This window comes from Lithobates pipiens, unplaced genomic scaffold, assembly GCF_037356315.1.
Source record: "Lithobates pipiens isolate NorthernLeopardFrog02 unplaced genomic scaffold, aLitPip1_a1.2 Scaffold_18, whole genome shotgun sequence".
Taxonomy (NCBI): Eukaryota; Metazoa; Chordata; class Amphibia; order Anura; family Ranidae; genus Lithobates; species Lithobates pipiens.
This window is the reverse complement of record NW_027507758.1, coordinates 67596550-67622445: the sequence shown is the minus strand read 5'-3', so window position 1 is coordinate 67622445 and position 25896 is coordinate 67596550. Positions and strand designations below refer to the sequence as shown.

General features: G+C 40.9%; 1 protein-coding gene across 1 annotated transcript in view; it reads left to right on the top strand.

Moving 5' to 3' along the window:
- The window catches only part of LOC143986676 (usherin-like), a 105207-nt gene that overhangs the window by 49185 nt on the left and 30126 nt on the right, over positions 1–25896 (top strand). Inside the window, exons 6-7 of the mRNA XM_077485083.1 lie at positions 35–211; positions 3584–3667. Coding sequence (XP_077341209.1) covers positions 35–211; positions 3584–3667 — 261 coding nt within the window. The remainder of the gene's footprint in view (positions 1–34; positions 212–3583; positions 3668–25896) is intronic.

Here is a 25896-nt window from a genome sequence, read left to right as displayed (position 1 = left end):
TTGTTGATCCATTTGAATTATTTTGTTGTTTTAGAGCCCGAATACAAAGCCATTTTTAATGTGTTGAGTAATATAACAACAATATTTGTGGACTGGCGGCTAAGTTTTCACCTTCATGGACAGCTGAAGGAATTTGTACTAACGGAGAGAGGAGAGCGTCTATACAGTGGACTAGACACCAGTGTCCACTTTCCGAAGACCTCAGACAAAAGTGAGTGTTTAATGTGTACTCTGCTGGGGCTAACCTCCTTTCAGGCTCTCATATTTCTTCATCTTGCCTCTTGCTTCATCTCTGAGGATGCAGTCAGCAAAGTTAAAAAACTTGACTTGCATGCATGTATTGCGTTCCTTGTCATTGTCATGCAGTTTTTGGTTTATTTCCACCAATAAACAATCAATCAAGCTCACCATCGTGTGTTATTATAGGCAGTGATGGGAAGTATATATGTCATGCAGTATGATGTCATGAATATGAGGACATCTAAAGAAGCTACAAACTGAAGTCTAGAGCAGGGACAAAATGGAGCCCTAAAGCCCAGATCCAGGAAAATAGAAAATTATCCATTGCAGTGCATTCCTGCACTACAACATTCAGTTGCTAATTTTGTCTAGGGGAGAGCTATGGACCCTAATTTGGTATTGATGATGTCAGGTCCCCACTAGAGTTTGGTGGAGAAGAAGCTGTGGGGACTGATCTACCTATGGTGGGGAGCAGAGGCCCGGGTAAGTAAATATTCTTTTTTTTTTTTTTTTTTCCCTTGGACCAAAATGAGAAATTAACCCTTGCAGTGCAGGCACAGACCAAATTTTTAGTTGTCTAGAGTTGGGTTTTAACCTCTTGATGCCAACCGCATGCATATATGCAGCCACTCGGGAGGTAGGCCTGAACACCAAGCAGACGCATATATGTGGCGCTGTGTAAACCACTTACCGCACCGAGAGCGAGATTCCTGTGCACTCCCAGCACGGTAACTGGCAGGGATCAGCAAGTTCCCGATGCATAATTGTGATCGGGAGCTTTCCGATCATGTGACTGCTGTGACAGTCGAGAACAACGGTCACATGACCCAAATGCCCACTTCTGCCTCCCAGCCTTTTAGAACTCTTAAAGGGCGGGAGGCGGTCGGCGCAAAGGGTGCACATGACAGATTAAAGGGTCAGTTGACTCCAAATTAATAATTTAGCTAGAATTGGAGCATTATGGACTTTATTTTACATTATCATGCTTCAATCAGTTTTTATTGAAGATGTACAATCAATTAAAGCGGAGTTACACCCAAAAATGGAACTTACGCTTTAAGCACTCCTCACCCCCTTACATGCCACATTTGGCATATCATTTTTTTGGGGGGAGTGGGGGCTTCATTAGGAGGGGTACTACTTCATATTCCTATCGCACACGTTCCTGAATGCGCTCTTGGATTTGGGTGCTGTAGCAACAACCAGCTGGATACTGGTTCAAGCCAAGGTGAAGATATTTGCCAGCACACCATGGAACGACACAAATAGCGTCCAAACGGGTGATTTATTGCATGATCACAACACAAAGATAGTGCAACATTTCGGAGCCGCGCAGGGCCCCTTCGTCAGGCATGTAATCACACACATGTGAAAGGGGCCCTGCACGGCTCTGAAACGTTGCATTATCTTTGTGTTGTGGTCATGCAATAAATCACCCGTTTGGACGCTATTTGTGTCATTCCATGGTGTGCTGGCAAATATCTTCACCATTCATTAGGAGGGGGACTTCCTGTCCCCCTCCCTCTAGGTGATCTCCTGGGACACGTGACAGGTCCCAGGAGATCGCCTGTCCACTCCAGGAGCGTAGAGCGACTCGCGCATGCGCCGTTCGTGCCTGGCCGTGAAGCCGAAAGCTGTCACGGCCGGGTGCCCAGAGTGGCAGTGGAGGCGCCGGCGGAGAGGATAGGGAGAGGAGCGACAGCCCATTCGGCCACATCGCTGGACCATGGAGCAGGTAAGTGTCTGTTTATTAAAAGTCAGCAACTACACTTTTTGTAGCTGCTGACTTTTAATAAACATAAAAAGCCTGGAACTCCCCTTTAAGTGTTAGTAGTTTATACCGTTTTTGAAATAAATGGGAATTGTGTCGCTGATATTCTGTTAACAGGGTGACACTGGGCTCCATTTACAGAACCAGATCACATGGGGTTATTTAAATTGTGTGCGGTAAATAAGGGACCGGCAGCCACCGGCATCCTTAACAACCAGTAAACAACCTGGTTGTTAAGGATCAAGTGGGTGGCTGCCGTGCCCTTAACAACTGATGAGTCACTCCGCTGACAGCTGAAAGTAAGCAGGGCCAGCAACAGCAATAGGCAGGTCAGGCAGCTGCCTAGGATGGGGGGTATAGATGACCAGCCTAACCTACCTTAGCCTTTCTATATACTACCATAGCCTGTCTATTTACTACTTTAGCTTGTCTATTTATTACCCCAGCCTGTCTATTTACTACCCTAGCCTGTCCATATGTCTGTGAAACACGGCTGGCATGAGGAAGCGAGTGTGTGCCGCCCAGAGGTGCAGGTGCGGGCCTACGACCACGGCTGAAGAAATGAAGAGGTGCCACAAAAATCTCCACCACCGCTACCTCCATCGTATACATGGGCAGGACAAAGGGGGTGGAATAAGGGGCAGAGCCTAGGGGCGGCAACATGAGATTTTCGCTTAGGGTGTCCCAAATCCTTGCATCAGCCCTGAAAGTAAGAAAAACAAGAAAAACAGCATGAGGTCCCTCCCCCCGGTATGAATTTTTAAACGAACCACCATGCCAAATTGTAAAAACAAAATGGCGTGGCGTGTTGGAAATTCCAACAGAAAAAGTCTGATGGAGCCCTCACACGATCAGATTTTCTGACAACAAGATCCGATCACACATTTTCCAGCGGAAAGTCTGACCGTGTGTACAGGGCATAAGAGAAAGCACTTTACCAGTCAGTCTCTCTTCTATAGAGAGCCTCTTAGCTGTAAGCTCTCAGCTATCCATCTGTCTGTCTATGGTGCTTGCATTATCTTTATGACTTCCATCGACGTGGTTATATGCAGTAATCAGTGAGCTCTGTGTGCAGTACCATGCGTATGTTGCCAAGCCACCTGCCACAAAGGAATTTCCTGATGAGCAAAAAAAATATGGTATTAGGCTATTTTCTGTGCTGGTGCAGAGGGTTTTTCATTGATTTAAAGCAAAAAATACCACATTGGCCACTAGATGGTAATAAGTATTATAATAATTTTCTATGCTACTTAGCGCCATCTTGTGGCCAAATGTGATATTTTCCATTTTAAATCAATGAAAAATGTTTGCCCAGCATAGGAAATAGACTTATAACATCCATTTTTTTTTTTGCCCCATTCATACAGAACAAATGTACAGGCACTGTCCCTGGGCAATGGCAATTTGAAAATGAATTCTTGATTAAGGCGTTTGCCTAAAAACACTTTATGTATATATATATATATATATATATATATATATATATATATATATATATATATATATATATGATATCACTATGCTATGAAGGTGTTTCAACAGATAAAATAAGTCATTTGTATTTTTTTCCAGCATTTTACTTTCAAGTGAGATGCACAACAGACATGGGCAGTGTGAGCACCCCGATTGTAAAATATAACTCAGCCACTGGACTGGGTAAGTAGCTGCTTATTTATAATTTTTTGTATTAAGGAACACACTTACCCATACCTTACCTACCATACAATTACCCATTATGTATGTATGTATGTATTGTGCACAACTCAGTTTACATGCCGACGAGGACTGTGCAAGTAGTTAGGTGTATTTTTCTGCAGAAGAGACATTGCATGTCTCTTCTGTGCTAAATCGCCTGCCTGCTCGCAGTTTTTGTAGAATGCCTCCAGTTCCATTTTAAGGGGAAGCATTTAGGGACTGGTAAAAACATGGCTCAACACTGCAGGCTTTTTTATTTTTACCGATCCCCAACACAAGTGTAAACGATCCCTAAGAGAAAGCACTTTTACCAGTCTTCTGTAGAGATGCTAGCCTCTTAGCTGTAAGCTCTCAGCCATCCATCTGCCTGTCTATGGTGCTTGCATTATCTTTATGACTTCCATCGACGCGGTTATATGCAGTTATCAGTGAGCGCCGTACTATGCAGCAGGATCCGGTGTTTATCCTGGTAAATGAAGATGCCAAATAAAGGTTAGAATTACTCAGGCAGAGGATGGCAGAGGGAGCATGTAAGTCAGCTTCTGACATATTCTATTTGTGGGCATGAAGGGGGAGTGTGACACGTCCCTCTGTAGTCAGTGTAAAGATTGAGCTCTACTCATTTCATGTCTCATGAATCAGTCTCTTTTACAGCACCTCTCATATGAAAGGCTTCTCTCCACTACAGCCAGACAGAATAATAAAGAGTCCGCGGCCCCAGGAAGGGGCTTCTTTTCATTTTGGAATCTTCAAAAGAAAGTTGGACAATAAATTTATTTTCATTTACTAAGCAGAAGGCGTCAGCCAAACATGGATGTGGGATCTGTGCGGCAATACACCTGTTTACCTGCCATAGTAATAGCCCTGGTCTATTGGCTTGATAACATTCTTTAGGATGGATCATGAATTATCAACACTTATATCTAGACGTTGTGTCATTGCGAAACAGGGCTGTGGTCTTTTGGCAGCTTCTCACCAGATTAGATATTTTGGTTAAATCAGTATTAAACCGAAAAGCGAACATTTATAATATTGCAGCTTACCAAGTCTTAGATGGTTGCATTCATTTTCTTTGTTGGGCTTTCTTTCTTTTATTTTCCTCTGGTAATCCAGGCTGCGAGTCTGATGTTTTTCAAAAGCACAATCTCTCCAGCAGTATATATCAGTTAACGGGGATGAGACAAACCATTTAACACTGACAGGGAGCTTATAAAGATCAGCTTTTATTTATTTTAATGTAAAACCTTCATCCCAATAGGAAAAAAAATAAAAAAAACTGCTGTAACTGCTTATAAGGTTTGAGCTCGAGTTTGGCTTCAGATTGTTTGTGTATCTAAATCTGCTAGTCCAGCTAACACTCCCCCCCCCCCCCCACCAGACTGACAATGCTGCTGTCTACTGTGCCTCCTGTTCACCATGTGACCCTTTTGAGGAATCCTTGGTGTGGTGATGACATTTCTTCATTTTGATTGTCTATGGTTTCCAGTCTATGGTCATTAGAGCACCACAACACAAGTGGCCCTTGGCTCTTGGACAACTCTTCTGATAATTCTTTTCGCTCCTCTGTCAGAAATCTTGCGAGGAGAACTTGGTCATGGCTGGTTTATGGTGAAATTATATTCTTTCCTCCTTCCGGATTATGACCCCAGCAGTGCTCACTGGAACATTCAGACGTTTAGAAATCCTTCTGTAACTAATGCCATCAGTATGTTTTGCAACAAGGATAGAGCTCCTTGCTTTTATCCATCATGAGATGCTTCTTGTGCGACTCCTTGGTAATGAGACACCTTTTTATAGGCCATCAGTTGAAACTGAACCAGATGATATTAATTTGCACAGACAAGGAGTGGGATTGCTTTCTAATTACTGATAGATTTCAGCTGGTGTCTTGGCTTTCCATGCTTTTTTGCACCTCCCTTTCTTTGTGTGTTTAATACTTTTTCCCAGCATCACGGTTTTCCCGACGGAGTTCCGACTGAACGGACTTGCCCACACATGATCACACCAAAGTCTGTTTGTTTTGAACGTGATGCCATTAGCTGCCCTTGTGTCGTATTTGGTCCGTCGGACCAGCATACAGACGAACGGTTTTCCCGATAGGAATTGATTTTGTCGGAAAGATTTGAAACGTGTTCTATTTCTAGGTCCGTCTGAATTTTTGAAGAAAAAAGTCTGATGAGGCCCACACACAATCAGAATTTCTTCAGAATTTTTTCCATAAAGTCCGGTTGTGTGTACGCGGCATTACACATAACTTAATTTCTAAACTTATTTGTTTTGGTGTATGTTTTGGTGTATGGTTGGACTGCATGGATTGTTACTGACATGGTGAAATTTTCATGTCAATAGCCCCTTCGGAAATCTACAGTGCCTTGAAAAAGTATTCATACCCCTTGAAATTTTCCACATTTTGTCATGTTACAACCAAAAACGTAAATGTATTTTATTGGGATTTTATGTGAGAGACCAACACAAAGTGGCACATAATTGCGAAGTGGAAGGAAAATGATAAATGGGTTTCAATCATTTATACAAATAAATATGTGAAAAGTGTGGTGTGCATTTGTATTCAGCCCCCCTGAGTCAATACTTTGTAGAACCTCCTTTCTCTGCAATTACAGCTGCAAGTCTTTTTGGGGACGTCTCTACCAGTTTTGCACATCTAGAGAGTGACATTTTTGTCCATTCTTCTTTGCAAAATAGCTCAAGCTCTGTCAGATTGGATGGAGAGCGTCTGTGAAGAGCAATTTTCAAGTCTTGCCACCGATTCTCAATTGGATTTAGGTCTGGACTTTGACTGGGCCATTCTAACACATGTCAATGTTTCGTCCAGCCCCACCCTGGTTGCACCATTTAAGATCTGCTTTTTTTGTCTTCAGTTGCTGCTGCCACTGGCTATGTTGTCTTTACGGAGCTGACATTGGAAGAGCAGCACAGCGAGGCAGGGAGGACGGGGGCTGGCTCAGTTAACTGATTGGTTGCTAGGACCGCCCTACTTTCTAACAACCAATTATTTAACTGGGGCAGGTCCCACTCTCTGTTCATCACTTTGCTGCACTTCCCATGTCAGCTGCTGTGCCTCCTACTGTGCTGTGCCTCCGATGGCAGCTACTGTGCCCTGGGTAAGGTAAGACAGGGAAGAGGGCACTATTACTGGTATTAAGGACGGAGGGGGGAAGGGGAAAGGATCAGAAACAGTAATGAAGGAGGAGGGGTAATATAAAAGGGAGGGAGGGCAGGAATGTGAAGGAAGTCATATGAAGGGAAATGGGGTTCTGTGAAGGGGGTGCTGTAAAGGGAGTGAGGACAGGGATGTAAAAGGGGGTGCTATAAAGGGGGTGAGGAGAGGAATGTGAAGGGGGGCTGGGGATTGCGGTGTGATGAGGGGGTTCTATAAAGGGGTGAGGAAAGGAATGTGAAGGGGAGATATAAAGGGGGTGAGGACAGAAATGTGAAGGGGGGCTGGGAACTGCCATGTGAAGTAGGGGTTGATAATATAAAGGGGGGCCGCAGACAAGAATGTGAAGGTGGGGATGATGTGCAGCGGGACTGAGAACACTGATAATAAATAACACTGGTAATAAAAAGGATTGTGATGTGAAGGATCTGAGGCTAGCTTCACACTATTGCATACTGAGTGTAGGCAGCCCCTTTATTGCAGTGAGCTGCCTTATAAGCAGAAACGCAGAAAAATATGTCCCTGCCCTGACCCCCTTCTTTTTTTTTTTATTGACCGTACCAAGCTGCATGGTCATGTGGCACTATGCTGTGTGGCACTCGCAAAAATGTGCCACATTTGGCATTGTGCAGAGGGGCCATTGAGAATAAAACATGATTTGGACCTTTTACTGACTGGACCTTCATGAATTTTAATTCAATACCCCTGATCTAAACTTTGTAGCTCTGGCTCTAAGTTTAGGGTCATTGTCCTGCTGAAAGGTGAACCTTCACCCCAGTCTCAAGTCTTTTGCAGACTCTAATGCCCTGTACACAGGACCGGTTTTCCCCTCGGAATAAACTCTGAAGGTTTTTCCGACGGCGTTCCGATGGAATTCCTCTGAAACTGTGTAGCATACACACAATCACACCAAAGTCCAATCGTCATACAGCAGGTAATGATGGGACTAGAAAAAGGACGTTCAATAGCCAGTAGCCAATAGCTTCCGTCTTGTACTTGCTTCAGAGCATGCCTTGTTTTTGGTCCGTCGGAACAGCATACAGACGAGCAGTTTTCCCGAATTGGTTCCAAAGTCGGAATATACGATGAAAAGCTTCCATCTGACTTTTTCTGTCAGACATTCCGCTCGTGTGTACACGGCGTAACATGCCCTGTATTTGGCTCCATCCATCATCCCATGAACTTTGACCAGCTTTCCTGTCCATGCTGAAGAAAAGCATTACCACAACATGATGCTGCCACCACCATGTTTCACAGTGGGGATGATGTGTTCAGGGAGATGGGTTAGCTTTTTCCGCCACATAGCATTTCGCTTTTATGTCAAAAAGTTCAATTTTGGTCTCATCTGACCAGAGCACCTTCTTCCACATGTTTGCAGCGTCCCCCACATGGCTTCTCGTAACCTGCCAACGGGACTTCTTATGGCTTTCTTTCAACAATGGCTTTCTTCTTGCCACTCTTCCATAAAAGCCAGATTTGTGGAGAGCACGACTAATAGTTGTCCTGTGGAAAGAGTCTTTCACCTGAGCTGTGGATCTCTGTAGCTCCTCCAGAGTTTCCATGGGCCTCTTGGCTGCTTCTCTGATTAATGTTCTCCTTACCCGGCCTGTCAGTTTAGGTGGACAGCCACGTCTTGGTAGGTTTGCAGTTGTGCCATACACTTTCCATTTTTGGATGAAGGATTGAACAGTGCTCCATGTTCAAAGCTCGGGATATTTTTTTATAACCTAACCCTGCTTTAAACTTCTCTACAACTTAATCCCTGACCTGTCTGATGTGTTCCTTGGCCTTCATCAGGCTGTTTGTTCACTATGGTTCTTTAACAGACCTCTGAGGGCTTCACAGAACAGCTGTATTTATACTGAGATTAAATGACAGACAGGTAGACTCTATTTTCTATTTAGGTGACTTCTGAAGGCAATTGGTTCCACTAGATTGTAGTTAGGGGTATTAGAGTAAAGGAGGCTGAATACAAATGCACGCCACACTTTTCACATACAAAAAAAATTGAAAACCATTTATCAGTTTCATTCTACATCACAATTACCATATTAGTAGTACTATTTTCATTGTTTTATAACTGAATACACCAGCGCAGAGTCATCCAGGAGGCTGTACCCTGCACCTGGGCTTCCATGGCAGGGGAAAGATACCAGTATTTCACTATATTACCAAAAATATTGGGACACCTGCCTTTACACCCACATGAACTTTAATAGCATCCCTGTCTTACTCCATAGGGCACATTATTGAGTTGGCCCACCCTTTGCAAGCTATAACAGCTTCAACTCTTCTGGGAAGGCTGTCCACAAGGTTTAGGAATATATCTATGGGAATGTTTGTCCATTCTTCCAGAAGCGCATTTGTGAGGTCAGGCACTGATGTGCAAAGGGTGGGCCAACTCAATATTGAACCCTAAGGACTAAGACTGGGATGCCATCAAAGTTAATGTGTATGTAAAGGCAGACATCCCAATACTTTTATATATAGTGTATGTTGAACAGGCTCAGCTACCCTTGTGCGAGGGCCCAAAAAATGCCCTCCACTTCCTGTCCTGTCTCCAGTACAGGAAATTAAGGGAAACCTCCTAAATTGGATGAGATCAGAAAAATGGATGGTATTTTAACCATACCATACTCTATTCAGACTAAAAATAGTTTTGTGTGAGATATACAGAATATTCAAACCATTTTTTTGTTTTTTCTTCAAGGCTTTTTTTTTCTTTAACCTTAACATGGTGATCCTGCCAAAGAGGCCCCATTCACACCTGCAAATGGGGACATTACAGATTACATGCGGGAGAGCTAGCGATTAGCTGCAGGGCCCATCAGCCTCCCATTATTGCTTTCAATGGAGATTCTGCCCTCAGCTAACTGCCAGGAACTCATTCTGGGTCTCCTGCATGTAATCAGTAACTAGCACATACGCAGGTGTAAATGGTGCTTGACACACTTCTTGCCCTAGGGTGACAATACACCCGCACTTGTACTAAATCTATGGAGGAGCAGCATTGACAACTCCAAGGATCCAGAGTATTGCACTCCAAAATAAATCTAGCTTTATTGGAACAACAAAATCACTTAAGCACAGTACCTAGACACTGTGGGAACAAAGGAAATGGTCGAAGGGTTTCGTGCTATCTCAGCACTTACTCACGATGTAATGCGTTGACTCTTTCCTTTGTTCCCACAATGTCTTAAGTGATTTTATTGTTCCAATAAAGTTGGATGTTTATTTTTGGAGTGCAGCTGTCTGGATCTTTTGGAGTTTTCCATGTAACAGTGGCAGACTTCCAATGGGTAGCGGCCTGTTGTCTATGAAAGAGCAATGCTGGTACCCAAGCAAAGAATTACAGGGTATCTTCCCCACTTTTTCTATAGCAAAGAGGAAAGGTAATTACTAGGCTAAAGGAGTTGTAAAGGCAGAAGTTTTTTTTTAATCTTAATGTATTCTATACATTAAGTTAAAAAGCCTTCTGTGTGCAGAAGCCTCCCTTAGCCCCTTAAAATACTTACCTGAGCCCCATCTCTGTCCAGCAATGTCCAAGAGTCCCTGGGCCATCTGAGACCCTCTCTCCTGATTGGCTGAGACACAGCAGTGGCGCCATTGGCTCCCACGGCTGTCAAAGTCAGTTCGCCAATCAAGAGAGAGGGGGGCGGGGCAGAACGGCAGCTCCATGTCTGAATGGATACACGGAGCTGCAGCTCGGCTCGGGTGCCCTCTTAACGAGCTGTTTGCTGTGGGAGCACTCAACAGGAGGGAGGGGCCAGGAGCAGTGAAGAGACCCTGAGAAGAGGAGGTTCCAGGCTGCCCTGTGCAAAACCACTGCAATAGAGCAGGAACGTATAACATGTTTGTTATTTTTTATTTTATTTTTTAACGAAAATTTACAATCACTTTAAGGCTCATAAGAATCCTTGAGATTTCAGTGCAGCAAAGGCAATGTGCTGTTAGTTTACTACAGCAAGTTAAAACCTTACTGGAATTTTGGCAGGATCAATGGGTGCTTTAAATGGTATTCTTAACGGACTAAAAGGAAGCAAATAGGAGGAAAGTTCATTTTCAGGGGTTACGTACCCTTTAAATAAATAAGGGCAACATAGTTAAAGCAAACCACTCTGCTGAAAGAGCCGGTTTCACTATCACAAAGACGTATTTCCAAATGTAGAGTACACGGTGGGAGAAGGCTGCCGTTTATCAGCCAGATATGAGGAGGGGTATAATGACCTATTAGTAACACGATATATGGAGATGCAAATGTGCAGCCAGCCATAACGATGGAAAATAAATATGTGCAGATTAATAACTAGCAAATAATAGGGCTGCGCTGTATATGGGAGACAGTCCAGGAGCCGGAATAATAGGGGGCTATTGGAGCGGAACAGTATAGAAGCTATTTATAAGAGAAAAGGCTTGGTGGGACAGGAAGCTGGTAAAACAAATTTTGCTCTCCCTGGTCTCTGCAGAGGAAAGGACAAAAGCTTGTGGATGGATTTTAAAAGAACGTGACAGTGTATGTTTGGTAAGGCGTTCATTGTCTACCATTACTTCTATTTTATATATTAAAAAAAAATATATATACTTTTTGACATGCTTTCTATGTATTATTTTTTTAAATCTTGAAGCCCAACTAAACTTTCTGCTTAAATCAGCTAAATATATTCAGGTGCATTACAACAAAACATGTGCAAAGGCTAACCATGTGTTTTCTTTAGAAAGCAGCCACAGCCAGTAAAAAGCCTTTCCACTGCCAGCATTCTGCAGAGAACCCGTGTGGAAGCAGTGGTCTCTCTACAGTGGTCTGACATGCTCCCTGCTGAGTCCAATCTGCAGGGAGCATGAACTTTGTTGACTGCTGACCAATAGGTCTAAGTTGATAGGGGGTGTGTTGTAAGTCATAAGTCAATAAACTTAATTTTGCAAAAGTATTAAAAATAAGCATATAAAGGAAAAAAAAATAAAAGTACATTTGAGTCCCAACTATGCTTCACGCCTACAGTAGCCATACATGGTAAAATTAAACTGAACAATTGATGTCCATGATGACAAAACTATCCAATCAGACATTAGTCAGGCGAAACAAAAATTGAACGGCCAAGGAAAGAGGGCCAGATAGCAACAGTTTTGATCAACACAAGTTGATCGGTTATGGTGAGAAAAAAAGAAAAATCGACCATACAGGGTCAATCGATGAATTTTTTCCTTGCTTTTCCATGTAGATCAATTATAAGTGATTTACAAGGACACGAAAGATCCCAATTTTTTTCTGCCACAATCAATTGGCTTGTGTTGATCAAAACTGCCTCTGTCGCTCATCGCACTGCCATGCCATTTTTGTATTGCTGGATCGATGTCCAATTCCATTGTTTTGTCGATTCTGACACTGATCATTCAGTTTTATCACACCGTGTATGGCCATCGTAGGAGCATTGAAGAACACCCTCTATGATAGTGTTCATTGACAACTGAAGCATAGTAAAATGTGTTTACTATGCTTCAGCGTGTGAATGAGCATGGAGCCGCTCAGCACAGAGCACTTCCCATTTATTCACTGTCCTGTTCAGTTGAAGCTACAGAGAAAGACATATGTGTTTTAGCTTTGGAGTGCTGAGGTTAGGAGGAGCTGCCTGGAACATTTATGAGGCCTCAGCCAATCCCCAGTAGTGGGCTGGCAGGGGGCAGAGCTTGCCTCATAAATAGCCATGAGCCATGCCAGCAGAGGCAGATGGAGGAAGATGGAGATATAGTGCTGAGGAGGCCGTCGGTGGCCCTCAGGGGTACCCTTAGTCTGGGGGGGTGACCTTGAGCTCAGGTGCTAGAAGAGTCCTGCCACAACACATGGAGGAAGCTCATCCTGGAGGCACTGGAGCAAGAGAGAGGACAGTGTGAATAGATGAGCACTACTGGAAACTTACAAGGGGGGGAGACTACCATATGTAGCCAGTTCTCCCTGAAGACCACGTTGTGCCAAGTCTTCATCCTTCCTCAGGAGATCTCCTGCAGAGTCAGCCGGGTGAGCTGCTGAAAATTCAGTCTGGAGGACTATGGAGGAAAGTTAGCCTGGAGGGCCAGTGAAAGGAGCAGCTGCAGCCCAGTAGGTTGGCAGTGCCTGAATAGCTGGTGCTGGGACCAGTTGCCACAGGAGGAAGATTACAAGCTGATCAATGTATTCTGCTACACAGAATGTTGCTTTGAGTTCCTGCCTGCAAAGGACCATTGCTTTAATCTGACTGAGAATTTATCAGATCTATCAACAGTGATTCAGCTGGAGACGGCAAGCAAGTAAAGTGCAGGAGGAGTGTCAAGGAGACTGTATATAGGAAGATGTCCTTGAAGTTGTTGCCGAAGTTCTGTTGTTGAAGTCAAGTGGGCATCCCTTAACCTCCCATCCCTATTCAAGTTGAAACCCCCTAATAAAATACAAAAACAAAGTCACGGACTGTTCTCTGACTCTGGAGTGCCTGTGAAAATTTGGTGTGCTTGGCTGTGCAGGAGTGGGAGGATCCAGTTCATCTGTGGCTCCTTAGAGGGCGAGCTACATCCGATTTGGTCGGTTTGTTGAATAGAGAATGTCCAGTTATATGGTACTGTGTATGGCTACCATAAAGCAGAAGCTATTGATGTGGACATCATCAACATGAACCAAAACTATAGTCCGTAGTGAGTTACAGTAGTCAATTTTGTTGCTTCTTTATGGCCTCTTTCACACTTGAGTGATGCTAATATGTCTTGTATTTGTTTTGATTTTCGTTTTTTTAGCATGTTTTGGAGCGTCACTATTTATTTGAATGGGCCTCTCCCCGCTCCAAAGAGGCACCAAAGTAGCTCATGCTCCAAATCTTGGACATGAGCCATGCAGACTGAATTTTACAATAAAGCTCCATACACACATCAGATTTTCTGCTAATTTTTTTCCTTCAGATTTACCAAAACCATATAATATGAGGTCAAACCTTAGGAGTTTAAATTTGTATGCAATCAGGCAGGCCCTTGCATTACATGGTAAATCTGAAGACAAAAATCAGCAGAAAATATGATAGTGTGTATGGGGCTTTACTCTGCTTTAAATTCTTATAAAGTATTACATCATTAGAACATGTTAATTACTTTATTGAGACAATAAAAATAAATAAATTATGGTTGATTTAATTAGTAAATACTCACAATGTTGTTCTTCCTCTGCATAGAATTAGGATTTTATTGAGTTGTTATTATTGTATTTAATTAAACTTTATAGTTAGGACATAGTAAAGGTGATTTGCTGTGTGAAATAAGTATAACATGGTTTAAGAAGGAAACCCAAGCACGGGCCCCAGGATCGGACATGTTCTGAACGGCTCCCGCATATCACCGCCATTTTCAAGTTTATAATAAGCGATCCGGATACCTGGGAATGGCAGATTATATCTCCCTTCAGATTGGGAACCTTAACATGCAGCGTAGAAATACAGGAGTGGTAAAAAAAAACAAGCCACCCAAATCATCTAAATGTTCGCACTCAGTACCTCAGAAGTCTCCTTCACCTAAAATGTCAGCAGAACAGACAGTGACTCCACGCACAGCCGTATCTTCCAAATCTGTCTGATTCTGCTCATATATTGACTGCTTCTCACACTCACCAGGTACCGAGTTCTTTTTCTTCCCCATCCATGACTAGTCCTCCTCAGATACTAAGTGCTGACATGATCCAGCTCCCTCCTTCTTAATCTTCTCAAAGGGGTGATGTAATCAATAGTTTCCCTTGCTTCTTATGTAGCTGATCTGACTAATATAGATATAGTTCCAACAAGTCCTATGGGAGTACTCTCATCCCCTCAACCAGCTCCTCCATCTGGTGACACAGTTTTGTGCATAAATTCTCTGCAGTTATTATATTATCACTATTGAATTGAAATCTGACTTACAAATTTTTGGTGTACGTTTAGATACTATTGAATACAAAATGGATGATACAATGCAGCGTGTAAACCAGAACGTCACCATAATTTCATCTTTGCAAGAACAATGTTAAAATTGAAGATTTAGAAAATCGTTCTAGACGTTATAATTTTAGAGTATGGGGATTACCCAAAATCGGTGGTGGATTTGGAAGATGCGCTACATATATTGCTACAAGATCTGATCCCTGATATTTCACCCCACCATCTTGAAATCGACAGAGTATATCGTGGCCTGACAGCTCCTAGATCGGATGGCTTGCCCAGAGATAGCATAGTAAAATTACATTTTTACAATATTAAGGAGAAATTAATGTTTGCTGCCAGACTTAAACATGACATCAAACTCCTGGATCAAAACATTGAGATTTTTGCAGATATCTCTCAATTAACAATGTTTGCTGAAACCATTGCTAACTCACTTGATCGATCATTAAATTAAATATTGCTGGTCCTTTCCCTTTCACTTGTCCTTTTATTACATGGCTCCAATTTTCAGGAAGGAGAGGATGTTTTTCTTGGCCTGGGTCTCACCTCCAATGATACTTCTATGAGGATTCAAGTTTGCCTGCCCTCACCCCTGTAGTCCAACAAGGTGGTTCTTCATCCAAGAAAATATATTCTTCTACTGGTTGATTCTTCCAATTATTGATACAATTTGTTAGTTAATAACTTGATTCATCCGATTTTACAGGTCACCCACCTCAAGCTATTTGGGACTTAACCGACTGTTCTGCTTTATTTGCTTTTTTTAAGCAGTTAAGTTTAATCTCATATAGAAAATGGTTATATTATTTTGATTCTTCTGTTCTGCCTACTCCGGGAATATATCTGCTTCCTTTATACATTTTCTAAAGGAAAAGGTTTGGTGTGGACATGCATGCCATTTCTAAGTGAGCTTGCTATAACTCGATTGAGAGCGGTAACCTGACACCAATTTATGGGAATATTATTTTCCCAAAAAGTAGGATTAATGTATTTATACCTTTTGGTACACTACTGAATTAGTATTTAGTTTTTTTACTAACCTTTCCCTATTCTTTTATTTCATGTTATTTCTTTGCTTGAGTACACCATCCTTATTAAAGTGGTTGTAAACCCTTACAAACCACTTTGACCTACAGGTAAGCCTAGATTAAGGCTTACCTGTAGGTCCAAGAAATATCTCCCAAACCTATACGGTTTAGGAGATATTTGCCCGAAGACAGGCACCGCTGTCTACGGCACATGCGCAGTAGACAGCGGTGCGCACTGAGCATGGCATCCTCGATAACGAAGATGCCGCGCAATGCCGCGCGTCTCGGCTCCCGTGCGCATGTGCGGGAGTGACGTCATCGCGGGTTCGCCGAATGATAGCGGCGGAGCTGCGAGACCCACCGAGAAGATGGATGCGGTGGACTACAGGGGACAGCAGTGACTTCGCTGGCTCCTGTGTCAGGTAAGTGACACATAATAAGCTACTATGCAATGCATAGTAGTCCATTATGCTTTGCCTTTGCAGGGAATGAAAGAGGAAGTAAACTCATCAGGGTTTACTTCCTCTTTAAAACTTATTGTATCCGGGATATGTAATGGATTTACACGCACATTGCTGGAGATTTTTCTTATACAAGTAAAGGGCAATAAATGTTAATGTTTACTGCTGCTTCCTCCAAATGTAATGTATTAACACGCAATATACAAGGCTTTTAATCCCACGATTAGACGCACAACAGCCTTTCAGTACTACCATAAGTTGGGTATAGATTTATTATTCCTACAAGAAACTCACTTTTCCCAAACTTCAACCCCTAAATACCTACATGCAAAATCCCACTTTCTATCTCTCTAATGGACCAGAGAATAAAAGAGGTGTGGCAATATGTATAGCTAAACATGTCCCTTTTGATCCTACTGTAGTATTTGAGGATGAGAGATACATTATGGCCATTGGTAAAATTTATGAACATACCATTACTCTGATCTCCTATTATGCTCAGAATGTAGGACAGGTGACATTTTTTAAATCTATGCTAAATACTTTAATGCCCCATATAGATGGTCATGTTATTTTAGGAGGAGATAGTAACATGCCTCTAGATCGAATCCTTGATATATTATTATTATACTCTTACAATCTTATAGACATTTGGAGAGATCTCAACCCCACAGTTTGAGATTTTACTTTTTATTCTCACGTACACAAAACTTACTCTAGAATAGATAATCTATTTACACTATCACAATTGCTTTCTTTTATTACTTCATCTGCCATACTTGATGTGTCGTGGTCTGATCATTCCTCAGTACGACTCACGTTATCAAATATATGATTCAAACATAAATCCTCCTCTTGGTGCTTGAATGCTTCCCTACTTAATGATCCTTCTATCTACATTGAAACAGAATCTGCCATCAAACAATATTTTATTGATGACCACTCCCAAAATATTTCCCCAAATGTTATTTGGGCAGCTCATAAAGCCACCATTCGTGGCAAATTAATTCAAATAGCCTCTAGATCAAAGCAAATCCGTGAACATATAATACTACAGGAACAGGAAGCAGAACTGCAAAATATCACTTGTGAACAAAAACATAACCCTCATTTAGATTTATGACATAAAATTGATGCAGCATGTACTATTCTAAATCTTGGTCTTACTACCAAAGCAGAGAAGTACGGTATCTACGATGGTTTATACATCAATTCTATTATGCAGGAGACAAACCATCTACATTATTGGCAGGAAAACGTAATCCTCGTTCATTTAACCCAGCCATGTCAAAGTTACGCTCGAAAAATGGTAATTCAACCCAAAATCCGCAGCTTATAGTCCGAGATTTTTTTTTACATTTTTATTCTAAACTTTATGATTTTCCGGATTCATTTTCCATCATTCATGCTGATAAATTCTTTCAGGATCTCTCACTCCCAAGAATTACGAAAGATCATACAGGTTTTATGGAATGTGAATTTATGGATCGTGAAATTAGATCAGCAATTAAAAACGTTTTATTTATTGGTACCACATTTATGTTCTTTTTTCAATAATTTTAAAAAAGGATCTCCTTTGCCATCCCATGAAAATTTGGCTTTTATCCACGTAATCCCTACTTCAAGAAAAAATCATAGCAATTGTGCAAATTATCGTCCAATTTCGCTTATTACTGTGGACCTTAAGATATTAACGAAAGTATTAGCAACAAGATTAAACACATTTTTATCTCATTATATGCATCCAGGCCAGGTTAGGTTTGTTCTTACTAGACAATATCCCGATCAAATCCGGAGACTAATAAATATAATTTTGGCACTATACTCTAATTAGGATAACTGTGGCATGCGGAAGGGAATGCTTTTATTATTGGAACTTCATAAGGCCTTTGATTCTGTGTCCTGGGACTACATATTTTATGTATTAAAATGCTATGGGTTAGATCACAATTTCTTGATTATAATACAGACCTTATACAGTACACCCACAGCCAAACTTATTGTAAAATGTTATAGTTGATGAATTATGAATATTTACAGAGGTCCAGGACAAGGATGCCCCCTTTCTCCCATATTGTTTATCTTGGCATTTGAAACCTTGGCAATAAAAATCAGAAATCACCCTGATATTAAAAGCGTATATTGTGGTGACAGAGAACATAAATGTGCTCTTTTTACACACGATATTCTAATGCTCCTCTCCTCCCCGATAACTTTGCTACCCAATCTATACCAAACATTGCAATACTTTACTGAAATTTCTGGTCTTAAACATAATCACTCGAAATCTGAGGCCTTAAACATCAACCTTAATACAGATACTGTCCAAACGATACAAAAATCATTCCCCTTTAAATGGCAAAAGGAAACTTGCATATCTGGGATTTTTTCTTACACTTTTATAAAGCCAATTATCCCCATTATATAAAAAACTGTCATTAGATCTTCAATGCTGGGCAGGTTCTCCACCTTCATGGTTCGGTAGACTATACACAATTAAAATGAATATCTTACGAAGATTATTATATCTGTTCAGAACATTACCGATTTAGATCCAATGCCGGAACTTAGATTGCTCCAACGGAAAATACCAAACTTTATCTGGGTGAATAAAAGATAAAAGACCCTGAGTGAATGCACGCACTACATGCACCAAGATTACAAGGAGGTTTGGGACTACCAGATTTAGTAAAATACTTTCATGCATCACAGTTAGCTCAACTAATCCATTTTCATTCAAAGTCACCACAATCCTCGTGGATGAAAATTGAATCTTTTCTTTATCCATCGAAACCTATTAGCCATTTAATGTGGTTACGAAACAAAAATAGACCACCTATAATGTGTCCTACACTTTCCTTTTCTTTCAGTTTATGGGACAGACTAAGTAAAACTCATAAATGCATTCCTCTCCATTTTCCTTTAGCTCCCTTAACTGGTAATCCTTCATTCGCCCCGGATCTCAAATCACTCGTTTTTTCTTGGTGGACGAATAAAGGTTTATTACGAATTGCTGATTTTTATGACCATAGGGGTATTTTAACAATACAAACACTCCGAGAGAAATTTAAATTTCCTCATTCTGAGATGCAACATTATTCCCAGATTTTGCGTTATATACAGACTTTACAACATTCATTTGACCTGACTTCTTCCACCTCAATGGAATGCTTATTTAGATCTTTTTATAAACATACTGGTCACATTTCAAAAATGTATTCTTTTTTGATTTCTTATTCAGAAAAATTATTTTACATGCATAAATGGGAACAAGATCTAGATGAAACAATTTTAACTAATGACTGGTTCAAGTTTGCACAATACGCCTCTAAATCCTATATTAATACTTCCCTGATAGAAGCAAATTATAAGATATTACTAAGGTGGTATATGGTACCGATTAGAATAGCAAAATATTTCCCGGTATCACCACTATGTTTTAGGGGATGTGGTATGGATGACACTATGGGGGTTATTTACTAAAGGCAAATCCACTTTGTACTGAAAGTGCACATGGAAGTGCAGTGGCTGTAGATCAGAGGGAGACATCCAAGGAAAATAAAAAGCATTTTTGCTTGTACATGATTGGATGATAAAATCAGCAGAGCTTCCCATCATTTCAGATCTACTCCTTAGATTTACAGCAACTGCACTTTCAAGTGCACTTTCAAGTGCAAAGGGGATTTGCTTTTCATAAATAACCCCTTATGTTCCATATTTGATGGACATGTCCAAAAATAAAAAAAATTTGGATGCGTGTTTATAATTATACTCCTTAACCCAAATTAACCTTATTAAATCTCCTAAACAAGCATTATTGGGATACCCAATTGAAAATTCTCGGGGACATATAAAGAAATTTATAGCATTTATCTTTACTGCTGCTAGAATTGCAATAGCCAAATCCTGGAAATCTCCTACTGCTCCCATTGAATTGGTTAAAAATAAATTGTCATTTATAATGACTAATAAACGTCTTACAGCAATATTACTAGACAAAGTATGGAAACCCTGCTTAGACCATTTGTCAAATTGTTTATGATCAGTTTTATATTACTTCCTTGTCGTGTACTCCTTTTTCAGTACTCTATTCGGTACTCTCTATTTTCAATTGTTTTCTTTTCTTTTCTTTCTTTATTGAACTTTTCTCCACTCCTTTTTGTTTATATTAGAGATGTCTCTCTTAAAGACAAGATCCTTTGCAACAATCATTTAGTAACACTGTTTTTAATATTTTTGTCGTTAGATGGGTCTTTCTAGAAATAATTCTACCGCACTAATGTTTATTTTTGACTATCTTGTATTTATATGATTGTACTTTTTCCTTTCTATTTGACATATCAATAAAAAAATATTGAAACAAAAAAAGAAGGAAACCCAAGTACATATATTAATTCCTTCTTGGTTCTCGCTCTGTCTTTAACCTTTTCCATACTGCTGTAGTGACACCTATAGGTTTATATGTTTCTGGCAGCCAATGATTTTAGAACAAAGCAAACTAAAACCTCTCTGATTGCCTGCATAAAGACACAAGAGAAATCGAACACTGAGAGTCTAAGCTACAAAGTATTTTAGATATTCTTAATTTAAAGGGCACACAAAGAAATGGCAGGCATCGGCATGTTAATTTGATTTTTAGCTTTATTTTTCCGATGAAAAGATAATGGCCATTCTGGGTGCATGTGCACAGCTGGAGATACATCTCCAGCCCATAGCTGGGCTACTATGTACATACAATAGATTTTATTAGGTAGGGATAAGCAAAACAGAGTTTTCTCTTTGCTGGAACTTCAGTAAAAACCAAGCCTTTTCAGCAAAATGTCCTCATTTTCAAATTTAAAATACAATGCAGTCAATAGGAAGGGCAAAATGAAGGAGTTTTTGGTGGAAGTTAAGGATGCAGCATGCTTTTTGGAGGGTCTTGAGAGTTGTGGATGCACCTTTTTATTTTTTCAAATACGATTTGAGAGTTTTATTATTATTTTAGTTTTGTTATGTTTGTTAGGTTCGCATTGGGTGTCAGCATGTACACAGTAATCACATGCCTTTATTTTTTTTATTTTTTTTTTTTTTTAGCATGAAAGGCTTTGCTTTAGTGTTAGCTCATCATCAATGCCGATGATTACCATTGACATGATCAGAAAACAGTCTGCAATGCAAATTTTGAGGCAAATTTAATATTTCAGCAAATGGGAACATTTCCTTTCTAAATGAAAGCAGTATTACACGAATGTATTAAATTGCAACTCACCAATTCTTAGATGTGATGGCTGCATTCGTCATCTTTAAATTTTTATTTTATTTTGACGTTTTTAATTTAATTTTTTTTTTTTTTTAACCTCCTCTACAGACCAAGCTGACCAATCTGTTCAGACAAAGTAGCAGTTAGAGGGTTGATAAAACAGGGGTGCTTACAATGGGCAGCTTTCATTTTTTCGCCTAAAATATTTATCCCAAAATGAAAAAAAAAACAAAAAAAAAACTGTTGCTGCAACTGCTTATAAAGTGTTAGCTGGAGTTCAGCTTCAATTTGGTAAAGTGATTCTAAAAGTTCCCTTTTTTTTTTTTTAAATAACAAACATGTCATACTTACCTGCTCTGTGTAATGGTTTTGCACAGAGCAGCCCTGGTCCTCTTCTTCTTGGGTCCCCCGCCAGTGCTCCTGGCACCTCCCCTTGGACCAGTGCCCCCAATAGCAAGCCGCTTGCTATGGGGGCACTGATGCTTGTTCAATTGACTCACTGGCTGGGATTGACAGCAGTGGAAGCCAATGGCTCTCACTGCTGTGTCTCAGCCAATGAGGAGAGAGAGAGACCCAGGGTAGCTGAGGCTCCTATGTACAACCCTGAATCGAGATGGGGCTCGGTTGAGTATTAGGGAGGCCTGTGGGGGGAGCAGCACACAGAACAGAATAGCATGCAGGTAAAAAGCCCTCAGCATTTACAACCACTTTAAGTAATATAAAGCTGCTAGTATAACATTACCTACCCCCACCCCGGTTGACTATACTGCTGTCCAAAGAGGTCTTCTATACTATCTCATCCAGATTGTAGACACCCTAGGACAGTGATGGCGAACCTTGGCACTCCAGATGTTTTGGAACTACATTTCCCATGATGCTCCTGCACTCTGCAGTGTAGCTGAGCATCATGGGAAATGTAGTTCCAAAACATCTGGGGTGCCAAGGTTCGCCATCACTGCCCTAGGACAAGAAGGGTGTTGCTGGCTTGATCACACAAAAAAAAAGAAAAAAAGGAAACAAATCCTTAAAAAAAAAAAAAGAGAAGATGGATTAGTCTGCATCTGAAACCTGCACATCTTTTTTTTTGTTTTTGATAAGGAAGGTGGGGAAAATAATGACTTATTTTACTGCAGAAAATATTGTGCATTAACCAGTTCCCGACCAGCGCACGCCGATATACGTCGGCAGAATGGCATGGGCAGGCATATTGGCGTACAGGTACGTCCAATCTTTAATGCCGCCCTGCCATCGCGAGCGCACCGCCGCCGGCGCGCTCGCGTGCTGGTTGGGACCCCTGTGAGTCCGGTCGTGGGTCCCGCGGACTCGATCGCTGCGGACATACCCGCGATCGTCTCATGGGGCGGCTGAACGGAGAGATGCCGTTGTAAACAGCATCTCCCCGTTCTGCCTAGCAACAAGTGACGCTGATCTCTGCTCCATGTGATTGGAGCAGAGATCAGTGTTCACTAAATGAAAGCCCAGCCCCCAACAGTTAGTAACACACCCCTAGGAACACTTAACCCCTTCACTGCCAGTGTCATTTACACAGGAATCACTGCATTTGTATAGCAGTGATTGCTGTATAAATGACAATGGTCCCAAAAATGTGTCAAAAATGTCCGATGTGTCCGCCATAATGTCGCAGTTGCAATAAAAATCGCTGATCGCCACCATTACTAGTAAAAAAAATTATTAATAAAAATGCCATAAAACTATCCCCTATTTTGTAAAAGCTATAACTTTTGTGCAAACTAATCAATAATCGCTTATTGCGATTTTTTTTACCAAAAATATGTAGAAGAATACGTATAGGCCTAAACTGAGGGGAAAAAATGTTTTTTATATATATTTTTGGGGGGATATTTATTATAACAAAAAGTAAAAAATAATGCGTTTTTTTCAAAATTGTCGCTCCATTTTTGTTTATAGCGCGAAAAAGAAAAACCGCAAGGGTGATCAAATACCACCAAAAGAAAGCTCTATTTGTGGGAAAAAAAGGACGTCAATTTTGTTTGGGAGCCACGTCGCATGACCGCACAATTGTCAGTTAAAGCGACGCAGTGCCGAATCGCAAAACGTGGTCTGGTCTTTGGCCAGCAAAATGGTTTAAGTGGTTAACCCCAGAACATGTAGAAGATATTTAGAAAAATATTCAGGGGTCGAAGGCACTGGAACCTGGAGCTGCAAGTGTGTGATGATTTTGTGTCCAAATTAATGCTACCGTTATAACCTTGGAGTCCCTGTAGGGCCTCTCGTTGGTAGATGGGAAGCATCCGCAAACCAAGGAGTTACAACAGTCACCCTGGGTTGAGTAGGCAAAACTCTGATCTGAAAGTTGAAGCGCCACACCACAATGTTGAGTCTGAAATTAAGTTTATTCCAAATATCATGTGGTTACAGCAGCCAACGCATTTTGAGGGCCCTATATCACTCCCTTTATCAGGGCTTAAGATAACAAGGTGTCAAAAATCTGACTTGGGAGGTAACTGATGAAGTAAGAGGTGTGTTTACACTAAAACACAGTGACATTCAGCCACAGTTTTCTCAAGCCAGCAAATTAATGTCACTATAGTGAGAACACACAAATCTTAAAGGGTAACTTCACTTTTGGGGGGGGGGGGAGCAAATAAAGAAAAAATAATATAGAGCATACAATTGCTACACTAATATTGTGATTGAATGTTATTAAAAATTACCTTTCCTTTTCAATTTGCAGCCAAGGTAATTTTCTGAGAATGCAATGCAATATGGCTACCTGGAGTTGTTCTGTACAAAATATGTACTGACCACTCTCCAGAAACATAATTTCCTGCTTGTGTGGTTGGCTCACCAATTTACCAGAAGTCTGCCTAAGATACAAGTCAGTTTTCAGGCATCCCCTGCAACAAAAATTTCATTTTTGGTGAGATATTTCCAATAGGAACACGTCAAAAAGGGATGCAGGGATGTAAACACACAAATCCCAGTTCTGTCAGGGAAGAGGAGACAGATCGCCTGTTCCTACCAAGTAGGAACAATGGTCTATCTCCTCCTTTAGTCAGCTACATTCACCCCAAAGTTAGAACACACATAGAGAACACATTTAACCCCTTGATTGCCCCCTACTGTTAACCCCTTCCCTGCCAGTGAAATTTATACAGTAATCAGTGGGTATTTTTTAGCTCTGATCGCCGTATAAATGTCAATGGTCCCAAAAAAGCGTCCAATTTGTCTGCTGAAATGTCTCAGTCCTGATACACATCGCAGATTGCCACCATTACCAGTAAAAAAAAAATAATAATAAAAAATGCCATAAATCTATCCCCTATTTTGTAGGTGCTATAACTTTTGCACAAACCAATCAATATACGCTTATTGCGCTTTTTTTAACAAAAATATGTAGAAAAATACATATTGGCCTAAACTGATGAAGAAATTTTTTTTGGGATATTTATTATAGCAAAAAGTACAAAATATTGTGTTTTTTTCAAAATTGTCGCTCTTTTTTTGTTTATAGCGCAAAAAATAAAAACCGCAGAGGTGATCAAAATACCCCCAAAAGAAAGCTCTATTTGTGGGGAAAAAAGGACATGCATTTTATTTGGATACAACGTTGCATGACCAGGCAATTGTCAGTTAAAAATAGCGGCATTTACCGACGCCGCCGCCCCAGTGTGAAAGGGGCCTTACAGTGTTTTTTTATAATAGGCTTAGAATGGGAGTAGGAGCAGGTTTAGATATAGTTAGGATTGAACTGGAATGCTAACTTAGTTCATCATTTACTTCTTGTGTCCCAGATTGTCAAACCCAACATTCTGTTAATCCCTGATGAAGGGGGGAGATGCTGGGCTTCCGAAACACGTTGGAAACTGTGCCCAATATTTGTAATTTACTTTATTCTGGACCCAAACATTTTGTTATGGTGCTTAATTTTCCAGATCAAGGGTTTTGACAACATACAAGGTGGTTATTGGATTAAGATGACTGAGTTATATGTGTGGCTATCCATACTGGGGTATGTTCCTGACACTCACAAGGTCAATCACCATCGTGTCATGGAATTTAGAAAGACAGTTGTTAAAGCAGTATTAAACCCACAACCAAAAATATAATATATTGCAGCTTACCAGTCATTAGATGTGGTTGCTGCATTCGTTTTCCTTTTTTTAGACCTTTTTCCACTCTATATTCATCTGGTGGTCTGGCCAGTAACACCCCTCCTGTATTAGAATGCCCCCACTTTGGATGAAGAGCGTGGGGGGGGTACCTTTGCACAGCAGCATTGGCAATCTGCAAAGGAGGGGAGTGTTATGCCCTGTAGACATGACCGGTTTTCCCGTCAGAATAAACTCTGAAGGTTTTTCCCGACAGAATTCT